This window comes from Penicillium canariense, assembly GCF_028826845.1.
Source record: "Penicillium canariense strain IBT 26290 chromosome Unknown utg000006l_segment0_segment0, whole genome shotgun sequence".
Lineage (NCBI taxonomy): Eukaryota > Fungi > Ascomycota > Eurotiomycetes > Eurotiales > Aspergillaceae > Penicillium > Penicillium canariense.
In genome coordinates, this window is record NW_026622733.1 from 1967864 (window position 1) to 1980199 (window position 12336).

The window sequence follows — 12336 nt, forward strand, 5'->3', positions numbered from 1 at the left end:
GGCTTGACGGGGCTTACCGGGGCATTGACGGTCGGGGGAACCGGCGAGAATGCAAAATAAGAACGGGAGTGAGCCTTCGCACTGCGTCTCGAGATACCAAAATCCAATAGAGCTATACAGCAGCCTTTGGGAGGGGCAGCGCTTCAGGGGGATGGGGGGAGCAAGAGCTTGGAGGCTCAAGAAAAGCTACTTTCGAGGGTGGACGGGGTGAGCGCGCCGTCAACCGCTACCCGCCCCAACAGGGCCGAACATATTTGTTTTTCGTAGGTCGAGGCGGTGCGACAAATTATGAATTATAGATTGGAACTACGAGGCTCGATATTATAGTCTAAAGATTACAGATAAAAGGTCATAAGCTATAGAGGGGACCTGCGTGCTTGTCTCCAGTGGTCCAGGGGAGGCACACCCGCGGGCCTTTCTCGTCGGGCCTAGGTGGTTCGCGTCAACACGTGCCCCGTCTCATTCCCCGGAATCTCCAGGAATCTCACGTTCTCGGTTCCTCTCTCTTCGTCAACACCCCTGGCCTCCGTGAGAATGGATGGGTAAGTGTGCCTGTTCAATGGCTAAAATCTTAAGTTGCATGCTAATTGACCATGAGCAGTCTCTCGGTCGGGATCAGACGCTCTGCGTTTGAGAAGCTTGCAGCTTTGGCCGTGAAGTCTTCCCCCAACGACGATGGTTCGGACCTCGCTCGCCTGGCCAAACAAACTCGGCTAGCTCGCCAGCCCGATGGCGCTCTGAACGGAGTTTTGAAGGATCAGGCTCCGACATCTCGGGTCCCAATGGTGCGCCCTCGTGACAAAAAGCCTTTGCGGGGTGATCGAAAGCTAACATCTATATACGTAGGGGATTCGCGAACTCGATGTCCTGCTAGCCCTGTGCAAGGCGGCCTCGTCCGTGAATGATCCAGAACATGCCTCCCGATTGGTCACTCAGTTGTCCCGATACTTGCCAGAGTCCCCAAGCCAGCTGTTTCGGCCGTCGCCGTTCCTCCATGATGTCAAGCCATCGCCTTGGGAAACCCTGTCCCACAGCTTGACCACAGCGCTCCTGTCGCTGGCCACCAAGTATTCATCCTTGCGCAAAGGGATTCTGAATGCGGTCAGCGGATATCTCAAAAACTGCTCCGACGCCATCAATGCAGTGACCCCGTTCCAGTACTCTTCGTCTGAACCGGGAGGACGAGGGGTGGTGCACGAATCCATCGCTGTCTTATCAATTGCGGTGTCTTTGGTTGGATTTCTGGAAGCCTCTGCGAAGTACACTGTTATCTGGACTGCGGGGGAGAAGCTGCAAATTATCGACCATCTACGGTCAATGCTCTCGGAATCGTTTATGATTGCCGTTGAGACGGCTTCATCGACTGTTCGCAATGCCAGCCTCTCTGACAATTATATCAAGGATTGGAGGAAGTATTCTAGACGATATGCAGCCCACGGGCGCCCACTGGGTGCCATGCTAGTTCAAGAGGGTTTCATGCGCTTTGTGAAGTCATGCGCAGCATCCCTGATCGGGTCTCAGAACTTGTCCGATGATGAGCTTCTGGACGAGTACATGGCTGGTGTCGGAATTGCAAAGAGCTACAATGAGGCAGACATCGCTCTGATCGAGCGGGTGACCGAGCTGATTAGCGAGGAGATCAATTTGCTCGAGGACGGATCGGATTACCTGCAGGTTGGACCGCCTTCCCAGCAGCGGTTGGCCTTCTCGGTGAAGGGAAATGCCCTGATCGGCTTCCTGAACTGCGTTGTCCTCGGTGAAGATGCTGCCAATAATGATATCCTTCTGTCCTGGCTCGAGAATACGGTGGGCGATCCCCAGCAGATGGCGTGTGACGAGCTAGCCATCACTGCGCTCAAGTGCACGGCGATTCTCGCCAGGATGTCTTCGAATGGCGCAACGCTCGGAAGACGCTGCCTTTTGAAATACTTAGTGCAGGGTGGTGCCTCAAAGGGCTCCGTCGTCGCTGTCGCTTCCCGATGCCTCGCCCAAATCCTGAGCATTCTTTCCGAAGACTCTGTGATTGCAACATTGTACTCTTTGGGGAATTCGTTAAGCCCCGGTCCTATCGCAGATCAATCAGCCCAAAATCACCTCCTTGGCGATTCCACTGGACCCACAGGCAATCTGGTGGCTTATGCGCAGGTAGGAAACGCAAGCCAAACGACTATCTCGGCCGTTGGTGAGGAAGAAACCCTTACCAACCGAAATGTCGTCCATGCCATCGTGGTCATTGCGACGAGTTGCAACGATGACAAGATTAGTGCTCTTGCACAGTCCATGCTTCTCCAAAAGGTTGGCAAAATTAATGTCTCGGTAGACGCTTTCATCATCCAGGAAGCTGCCGTTCTTGCTCTGAGTAGCGGGCAAGCCGAGTTTTTATTGTTGTTGAAGTTCTATACCCGAATTTACCTTGATGGAGTCCACAGGGGTCTGTATATGATCACGGATGCTGTTCAATGTGCCATGTCATACCTCTCCGTGACTCTAAACCGCCTCTCTCCACTTTACCGACTCTATCTGACTCATTTATTGGAGAGTATTGTCAACAAGGGCGATATCCCGGACGTTGGTGAGACTGAACGCCACGGAGAGCTTGTCTTCGCTCCTGGTGACATTACGCCTCTCTTGAAACCGCTGGCATTGCTGGTATCTTCCAAGAGGACATATACGGAAATTTGCCATCTTACCTTGGGCTACGATGATGCCACCTGCTCTTTGTTCCGGGATGCCTGGTTTAATATCGCCATCCATGGAATATCACTCAATTCGAGCGTTGGCCAGAAGCACCTCAAGGAACTCAGTCTGCTCGCGAGTCATTCCCCGCCACTAGTGGCCGAGGAGCGTATGGAGTCTCTCGAGAGTGATGTGGAGCTCAACACCGTGCTCAGGAGGGGCATGGGACCGCAGCGGATACTGGAGCAGAAACGCACGCTCATCGCGGAGCTTCCTGGCCGAGAATCCGACATCAAGCGCCTAGACTACCCCAGATCAGTATTTCTCAATGCTGTTTTGTTGGTTGAAAGCCTCCGCTCATCGTCAGGGGACTGCACCAAAATCCTCAGCTACTTCCGCGATCCGGCCGTGGCTGCTCCCGAGATGGTCATCTGCATGAATGCTGTTGCTGACAAGGTTGTGACTTGCTATCTCTCACGCACTCTTTCAGGCGATTACGATGATTTCTCGGCTTCCTACCTGGCGAAGCAGCTGGCTGAGTTTCTCACAGCTTGCTGCCATCGCATTGAGAGAATTCAACATATAGCGACACAATGTACCGACAAGATCATCCGCGAATGCCCTTCGGCCCTTTGCGAGAAGCATTCGCTCTTCGCTCTACTTGAGATACTGACTGTGATGTGGTCATCTTGCCTCCAAGGCGAAATCGATGAGTTCGAATGGAAGCCATTCCTGATTTCTCCGATGGGCATCGTGAAGGTCGATTTGCCTGATAATTATGCCCTGCGAAAAGCCACCTTGAATCGGTTCCTCGAGCGAGCTAGAACATGGGTCACGACTGTCTTGAACATTGCCCCGCTGGATATCAAAGGACTGTTGCAGGTACGTGCTCCTCCCTAAGGTATCGAAGAAACATTCCACTAACTAATATCAACACTAGACTTACCTCTCCGGATATGATGACGACGGTGGCTATGGACATATCTCTCTGGGCCGTTCCTTCGCTCTTGAGATGGGTTCCCTCATCCCACACAGCGACCCCCGCCTTGGTAAGTTCCTCTGGCACGAAAACCATTATTGTTTTGTCATCTGATATATGATGCAGGATCCATCGATACCTACGATAGTGGAATCAATATTGCATCGGACTTTATGGCTCTATACACGACACGCCAGAAGTATCGTCGTCCGGATATCTCATTGCTCGACAGTTCAGATAGCCAGGTCTTTGGGATTGGCGGTTCGTGCAAATTTGTTGTATTCGTCCTATGTAGTTATCACTAACCCACCGACTTTCTTAGGCCGCAAGCCCGAAGCGGACTTTTCGCCCGAGACTGCTAACAGCCTTGAATACTCTCTCGCTCGCCTTTATGGGCGTAGCATGAAGGGAGACGATATTCCTCTCGGCGAGGTGAGGGATGCTCTACGGCAAGCCGCGCGTCTGATTTGCAGCAGTAGTAACCCTCGACTATCTGTTGTCCACTACCTGGTTGCTTTGCCCTTCCAAATCTTCACTAAGGAAACGATCAAGCTGGGAGTCTCTTTGTGGCTTGGTGTCATTCATGAGAACCCTAACGTCGAGCCACGCATCCTGGCACACGTAGTTGAGGCCTGGGAAAGAAGTATCCAGCGACGCCAAGGCTTGTTTGATCCGACCTTCGAGTATGAACCTCTCCCTTTTGATCCAATTCCCCTCGCTCCCCCTCCCTGCTTCGAGGCGCCTAAAGATACTAATTATCTTAGATACTTGGACCCAATGCAGACCAAGATTGAACTGCTGCCCACGGACAAAGGAGCGATGCTTAAGAAACAAGAAGACGCGCAAAACACACTTTCGCCACACTTGCGCGTCCTCCAGTTCTTTGAGAGCCATTTTAGTGCCGTTCGCCTGGGCAACCTCCAGGACCAGCAGCTGTTCTGTCGCTTGATCAGCAGTACGCTGGTGGCACTCACCAAGACCCTAGGCCACCCATTGGCTAGGGAGATCCACTTCCGCACTGTACTATTTGGCCTGCGCATCTTGCAGCATCTGAGCCCCCGAAATGGTGCCGCATCTTGGAAGCTCAAGGATCAGATTCTGTCCGCTGCCCTGAGCTGGTTCAAGCATACTCCAAGGTATGTAGTCAAGGACTATCCTTTCGAGGAAGGGGGATAGAACCCGGGGGGCAGGGGCTAATCATGCGCTGACTCTTCCAGGTGGTCATTCGGCGGTAATCGATTGCTGATCAAGGCCGAAGACAAGATTCTCGGTGATGTGCTATCCACTCTGCGGAGTGTTGCGGATATTGCTGTTCAAGCCCGGGGCTCATGTAAATCCCTGCAGGCCAAACAAGAATTGATGCAAATTCTCATCGAGAACGAGAGGTCGCGTCTTCGGGTTTGGCTGTTCCCCTTGGAGCCTGAGCGGAAGCACCACATGTCCTCGATTGGTGGCAAGAACTCTACGGATGTAAGCTTGTGCTGTTCCATCTTTGGGCTTATCCTTGAGAGCTGACCGACGCTAACATGAAAACCACAGGGTGTTGCATCCTACCTGAGACTTGCGTGGGCAGAGAGTCCGGGGCTGGCCATTCAACTGGCTGTCCGATTCCCGTCGATCAAAATGCAGACTGAGATTCGGTGGTTGGTCCTCAATTTCCCCGAAAAGGCCATTCGCGAGCCGAGCGCTTTGGAGGTCATGTTCGACTCGTCTCTGCAGCCTGATGTTAACTTCCAGCTGAAGGTAAATGGCCCACCATATGTGACTTCTTCCCATATGCTAACTGTAGCCTAGTATTTGTTGTTCTGGGCGCCTGTCAATCCGACTGAGGCGCTTACGTACTTCCTCCCGGCTTATGGAAACCACCCGTTCATTCTTCAGTATGCTATGCGAGCTCTGGAGAGTCATTCCATTGATGTTCGTTTCTACATTGTGCCGCAACTAGTTCAGGCTCTTCGGTACGATGCTCTGGGCTATGTTGAGCGCTATATCCTTGAGACAGCGAAGCAGTCCCAGCTCTTCGCACACCAGGTAATTTGGAACATGAAGGCCAACTCCTACAAGGACGAGGATTCGCAGATCGTAAGTGTCTCCCGCGTATTAGCCGAAACCGGTTATAATCATAATCTAACACTGCAACCTCATTTCAGCCGGATCCAATCAAGCCAACCCTGGATCGATTCATGGAGGCTTTGATCTCAAGCTTCTCGATCGAAGAGCGCGCCTTCTACGAACGGGAATTTTCATTCTTCAACGAAATCACCGGCATCTCTGGTAAGCTTCGGCCATATATCAAGCGGAGCAAGCCAGAGAAGAAGGAAAAGATTGAAGAGGAGCTGCGCAAAATCAAGGTGGAGGTCGGCGTGTACCTACCTAGTAACCCCGACGGCGTAGTTGTCGGAATTGACCGCAAGTCGGGCAAGCCGCTGCAGAGTCACGCCAAGGCGCCGTACATGGCGACCTTCCGGATTCAAAAGACTCGCCCCCGTCAGGAGGGCAAGGGTGACTCGGCCAAGGCTGGAGCTCACGGGTCTGACCAGCGTCAGCTGGCGACTCGTGGGTCCATGTCTGACCAAGAGACCTACGAGGTTTGGCAATCAGCTATCTTCAAGGTCGGCGATGACTGCCGACAGGACATGCTCGCCCTGCAGATGATCGCGGCCTTCCGCAGCATTTTCTCCAGCGTCGGGCTGGACGTGTGGGTGTTCCCTTACCGGGTGACCTCGACGGCGCCGGGGTGCGGAGTGATCGACGTGCTGCCGAACTCGATCTCCCGCGACATGCTCGGCCGCGAGGCCGTTAACGGGCTGTACGACTACTTCGTTTCCAAGTACGGCGGCGAGGACTCGATCCGGTTCCAGGAGGCACGCACCAATTTCGTCAAGAGCATGGCCGCATACTCGGTGATCTCGTATCTGCTGCAGTTCAAAGACCGGCACAACGGCAACATCATGGTGGACGACGCCGGGCACATCATCCACATCGACTTCGGATTTTGCTTCGATATCGCCCCCGGCGGAGTGCGTTTCGAGCGGGCACCGTTCAAGCTCACCTCCGAGATGGTGGCGGTGATGAGCGGCACGCATAACCCAACGCACCATCCGAGCGGGACATCCGGGATCAGCCTGCCAGGGAGCAACTCACACAACCCAACGAGCACGCAGCCGTACCGGTGGTTCGAGTCGCTGGTGGTGAAGGCGTTCCTAGCGTCGCGGCCGTACACCACGAAGCTGGCGCACATTGTATCGCTAATGCTCGACAGCGGGCTGCCATGCTTCAAGCCGGAGACGCTGAAGAACTTCCGGGACCGATTCGTGCTGGATAAGAGCGAGCGCGACGCAGCGGAGTACATGCGGGAGCTGGTGCGCAAGTCGTACATGAGCGTGTCGACCAAGGGATACGATCAGTTCCAGCTGATGACCAACGGCATTCCGTACTGATTGCCTCGGGGCTGCCTTGGTCTTGGCGACTTGTTTTCAATTACCACACTCATTTTTCCTGGGAAGGGTATTTTCGTGCTTCCGTTCGTGCATTTTTCAGTTCCTTCCTACCAAATCTATTAATTAGCTTAATTCTGATCGAATGAACATGGGATCCAGCCACTTGATACCATACTATACTATGCCAGACCGTATCCCAGAACTATATTCTTCAGGCCCATCCAGCCTTAAGACAGCTGCTACCTCCCACTCGGCAAAGTTAATCTCGCCTCGTCAACCGCCGACTTGTACACCTGGAAAACACGGTTCGCACGTAGAGCGCCCGCGGTAGCATTTGTGGACAGCCGGTAGAGACTGACGTCACGATTCCGTTCCCGCCCCATTCCCGGGTACGCGCAGTAGGGATGACGAAATACCCTCCGAACCAGTCACAGCAGCCAAGTCTTTCAAGTCTGGTTACTTGGGTTAAGGGGAGAGAAGCGCATTTCAAACCATCGGGTGGTTGGCGGTATATATGTAGAACTTAATAGCCATAGCCACCGGCGGGAACATCGCGGCAGTGGCTGCGGTACAGAACCAGAACCAAGATCGACTCCCATGAAGTATATAGCACCCAGCTCGAGCCACCACCAGAGCCCCTGCCACCGCTGTGGTGGCGGGCAGCATGGGTGACGGGCCCGTTCCGCAGGAAGCGCATGGAGCGTGGCAAGCATATGATATAAGCTGGGTGGAGGGAGGCGGGTCGTTTACTTAGCGTTCTTAAATTAACCAGGACCTGCGTAGCTCTCTGATGGCTGAGAACGACGGTCCCAGCAGAATTGGATCCTATTCCATCCGCCCATCAGTTCCATTGCAATCCCACTCAATTCAGTTCATTCACCTCTGCGCATTGAGAGTGGGTGCTATACCAACCACCAGCACCACCAACACATGTGCAAGAAATCCTCCGCAGCTCCAGCATCCCTACACTTGCACCAGCATAAACCGCTTACTCCACTGCCAACATGAAGTTTCCCTTCATGAACAAGCAAACCGGGTCCGTCGCAGAGTCGCCGCCGTCAGCCGATCTTTCCGGGGCGTCGGAGGACGACCGTGAGAAGCGGCGCAGCAGCTCGTTCGACGAAGGGAAGGTGCCGTGGGTGACGTGGCGGTCAATAGTCCTGGGGGCATTTGTGTCGATAGGCGGAATCATTTTCGGGTACGACACGGGTCAGATCTCGGGATTTCTGGAGATGAGAGATTATAAACAGCGGTATGGGCAGTTTCGGAATGGGAAGTGGGCGTTTAGTAATGTGAGGTCTGGATTGATTGTTTCCATGGTGAGTTGGTTAGCCCGGTGGTCCTGGCCCCGGTCCTGGCCCCGGTCCCCTTTCCTGTTGGAATGGTGTGATCTGAGAAAAGATCAAGATAGGAATAGTTGAGTGTTGTGTTGAGCGTTGAGTGGCTCGCTAAATCCTTGCAGTTGTCCATCGGTACCATGATAGGCGCCCTCGTGGCCGGGACCCTAGCAGACCGCATCGGCCGGAAATGGTCCATCTTCACATGGTGCATTATCCTGCATGTCGGGCTGATCGTCCAGATCTCCTCACCGGCGGGCAAATGGTACCAGATGATGATGGGCCGGTTCGTAACAGGCTTCGGTGTGGGTGCATGTTCGCTGCTGGTACCGATGTACCAGGGCGAGATCGCGCCTCGACATATCCGCGGAGCAATGGTTTGGTCAGTCACTCAGCCCAGTTTCAGCCAGACGCATAGAGATTGCATTGGCCGTGAAAGCATACTCTCTCAAGCCGACCGTGGCTAACCTATCTCCTTAGTTCCTACCAACTCTTCGTCACGTTGGGCATTTTCGTGGCATACTGCATCAACTATGGCACGGAGAGCATCTCCAACACGGCATCGTGGCGGATCCCTCTAGGAATCACGTTTCTCTGGGGCCTGCTTCTAGGCTTTGGCATCTTGCTGTTCCCGGAAAGCCCGCGATTTGACTACCGGATGGGCCGAATTGACATGGCCAAGAGGACGATGAGCAAGCTGTATGGTATCTCGGAGAACCACCGGGTGATTGTGCACGAAATTCTTGAGATACAGGAGCAGCTGGAAGCGGAGCAGGGGGCGAAGGGCGGGTTGCATGGCTGGGTGGAGATGTTCCAGGCACCGCGAATGATGTACCGGATTATACTGGGTGTGGTGCTCCAGGCATTGCAGCAGCTGACGGGTGCCAACTACTTCTTCTACTATGTGAGTATAGAGAGGAGAGGTCGAGGGAGAGCCCCGGTCTCGCGCCGGTTTTTATACTGACCTCCGCCAGGGCACGGTGATTTTCAACGGCGCCGGCATCAGCAATACCTACGTGACGCAGATGATCCTGGGCGGCGTGAATTTCGGCACGACCTTCGGTGGCCTGTACGTGATCGAGCACTTCGGCCGACGCAAGTCGCTCATCACCGGCGGGATCTGGATGTTCGTATGCTTCATGGTATTCGCATCTGTGGGACACTTCTCGCTAGATGTGCAGAACCCGCCCGCCACACCAGGCGCCGGCAAAGCAATGGTGGTCTTTGCCTGCCTTTTCATCACCGGATTCGCAATGACTTGGGGTCCGATGGTGTGGGCGATTGTTGCCGAGTTGTATCCGTCGCGGTACCGGGCGCGGGCGATGGCGCTAGCGACGGCATCAAACTGGCTGTGGAACTTCCTGATTGGGTTCTTCACGCCGTTCATCACGGGTGATATCGACTTTGCGTACGGGTATGTGTTTGCGGGGTGTCTATTTGTGGCAGTGCTGGTGGTGTACTTCTTTGTGCTGGAAGGTAAGGACAAGACACTGGAGGAGATGGATATGATGTATGTGATGCGGGTGAAGCCGTGGCAGAGCAGCAAATGGAAGGCGCCGGCGCCGGAGGAGCAGCTCACGACCGCGCAGCTGATGGACCGCCGGATGGCGGAGGGTTATGACCGCGAGGAAGAAGCGGCGGCCAACAAGAAGGCGGCGGAGACGCCTGGGCATCTGCATGCGGAGAATCCCACGGGGCAGGGTTCTTCTCAGGCTTGAAAGATTGATGCACGTCAGATATCAGATGTCACATGAGATACGAGGGTGATTGGTGGGAAGAGGGGGAGAAGAGAGGGTCGACGTGACGTGAAGAAGCAGAGAAAGGGGGGTTGGAGGGAGGGAAACGGAGAGAGAGAGGGATGGTGATGCTGAGATGTTGTATAGCCTGGTGATACCTCGAGAATGTATAGAAACCATCAAAGTGGTGACCAAGGAGGGTTTCAATGTACAGTTGAGACAGTTGACAGCCACCGTACCTGAGAAGGGCAGGTGATCCCGCCAGATAAGATTAATGAAGAAAATCGAAATATCATGTCAATTTGGTTATATATCAGACAGACATCGGCCTCAGCACCAGGATGAGGTTTATTCACCGTGAGATGGAGAAAAAGAAGGAAAGAAAGGCCCACGCCCAGAACGCATCATCAGTAAAGAAAAAGTAATAAGAATTGCGGAGAACAAATGCCTCCATATGACTCAGAGAGCCAGTCACAATCTCGTGCCTCCTAACGTAATCAACAATTGTGCAGAAGGGGCGCCGAACGGAATCATGTTCAGACTCCACGATCAAGGTAAGCCTAGAAACACATGTTGTGAAGCCTGGCCGCAGTGACTCTGGGATCCCAGATGACTCATCTCGCTGGGATCCGAGCACTCCGTGGAAATCACGTTTGTAGATAGACACATCATATAGAAAAAAGAAAGGGAGGAGCCACACATCGCCCGGCTTCTAGTCCATGAAGTCACCGCGCAGGATCTTCTCCTGGAAGAAATCGGGCTTGTTCTGTTTGGGCTGCTTAGGGATTTCCCGGACGGGCTGCTCCATCGAGGCAATCGACGCGGCACGCTGGTGACCGGCCTGGCGGACGGGACTCTGCGGGGGTCCACCGATGGACGGGGCGCGCTCGGCCCGGTGACGGAGCGCCTCGGTCCAGTTGAAGCCTTCGCCTGGGCGGCGCGATGCGTTAGATCTCTCATCCAGAGGAGTAGCTGAAGAACTTGCAGAAGCAGCGGGAGATCGGGAGGGGGGGCTGTTGCCCGGGGCGGAGGAGTCGCCGGGCGCCGCGGACGACGGCGGACGGCGTGCCCCTGCCAGGGATGAACTGGGGGGTGGGTATCTACCATTGCCTATGCTTCCGGCCCGGGCCTCACGCAGGGCCTGGGCACCAAATGAGACTCGTCGGGCGAGGGGAGAGCTGGGGGTGGCCCCCGGCGAGCCCTCTATATCCTCCGCAACGGCATCTTCATTGTTCGGGGCCGACCCCCACGAGCTGGACAGGCTGCCTTGGCGGAAAGCCCGGCTACCAAACGTGGAGGTCTGGGTGGGCGAGCCTGACAGGCCCAGGGTGGTGATGGACAGCCGGCGCGGCTGGTTGGTTTGGATGTTGCCTGTCTGGTGGCCGGACGGAAAGTTGTTCTGCTTGGAGAACAGGTCCGTGAAGGGGAGGCCGGAGGCAACGGAGCCACGACGGGGGCGATTCTCCGACTCGGGGACGGTGATAGGGGAGGTAGAGCGACCGTTCGACATGGTGATGGTTGTTATGAATGGTGGGTGATGAAGAAAGAAGAAGAAGAAGGGGGAGAAGAAGATGGACTCAGTGAAGTATCGAGGGACTGAGCTGGGGATGAGAAGACGGGGTCTTGGACGGACTCGCCGCCCTTCTCATGAGATAGAAATCGAATGGAGAAGTCAAAGTACGCGCAACAAGGGGGGGAAAGAAGAGAAGCCCAGTCGCAGCGTAGGGTTGGGGGGTGGGTTGGTTGGGATGTGTAGAATAGAAGAGGAACAAAGCAGAGTGGTGGTGGAAGTGGTGGACAGGGGGAGGAATGGATATGAATTGGGGAGGGAAGTAAACGGCTGTGTGGTGTGAGTGGGAAGAAGAGGGGGTGTGTGGTGCCACCAGCAGAAAGTCGAGGGAGGGGGGAGAGCTGCAGCAGAAGCTAAGCTTGGGCCAACGGGAATATCTGGGGTAGCGCCACTTGGTCGTGTCCGGAAGGAGTGGAGAGGGAGCTTGACGAGTCCAGAGGAAGATAAGTGGACGAGGTGGAGGCAGTGGAGTCCTTCTGTCCACCGGACGATGATGCCGATGATGTGCTGCAGCCCATTGATTGGCCAACCGGCTGACCGTGGGCCGCATTGGGTTTGGATTTTTTTAGGGTTGAAGAGATGGCAAGAAGCCCAATCA

At 54.7% G+C, this 12336-nt stretch overlaps 3 protein-coding genes across 3 annotated transcripts; 2 read left to right on the top strand and 1 right to left on the bottom strand.

The window, feature by feature from the left end:
- Positions 1-534: 534 nt before the first annotated feature.
- stt4 (1-phosphatidylinositol 4-kinase STT4) lies at positions 535-7095 on the top strand (the record flags this gene model as incomplete). Its single annotated transcript, XM_056690806.1, has 10 exons — positions 535-542; positions 602-785; positions 847-3558; positions 3617-3725; positions 3782-3916; positions 3978-4791; positions 4873-5125; positions 5195-5398; positions 5450-5737; positions 5806-7095. 10 exons carry the CDS (start codon positions 535-537, stop codon positions 7093-7095), a joined length of 5997 nt encoding a protein of 1998 aa, XP_056540571.1.
- A 1004-nt stretch (positions 7096-8099) lies between these two features.
- Positions 8100-10150, top strand: N7482_008683 (sugar porter family MFS transporter; the record flags this gene model as incomplete). Its single annotated transcript, XM_056690807.1, is given in 4 exon segments — positions 8100-8414; positions 8558-8814; positions 8913-9336; positions 9347-10150. The coding sequence occupies 4 exon segments, from the start codon at positions 8100-8102 to the stop codon at positions 10148-10150; spliced, it is 1800 nt and encodes a 599-aa protein (XP_056540572.1).
- Positions 10151-10880: 730 nt separating this feature from the next.
- Positions 10881-11678, bottom strand: N7482_008684 (uncharacterized protein; the record flags this gene model as incomplete). Its single annotated transcript, XM_056690808.1, has 1 exon — positions 10881-11678. The coding sequence occupies one exon, from the start codon at positions 11676-11678 to the stop codon at positions 10881-10883; it is 798 nt and encodes a 265-aa protein (XP_056540573.1).
- Between the last annotated feature and the right edge of the window lie 658 nt (positions 11679-12336).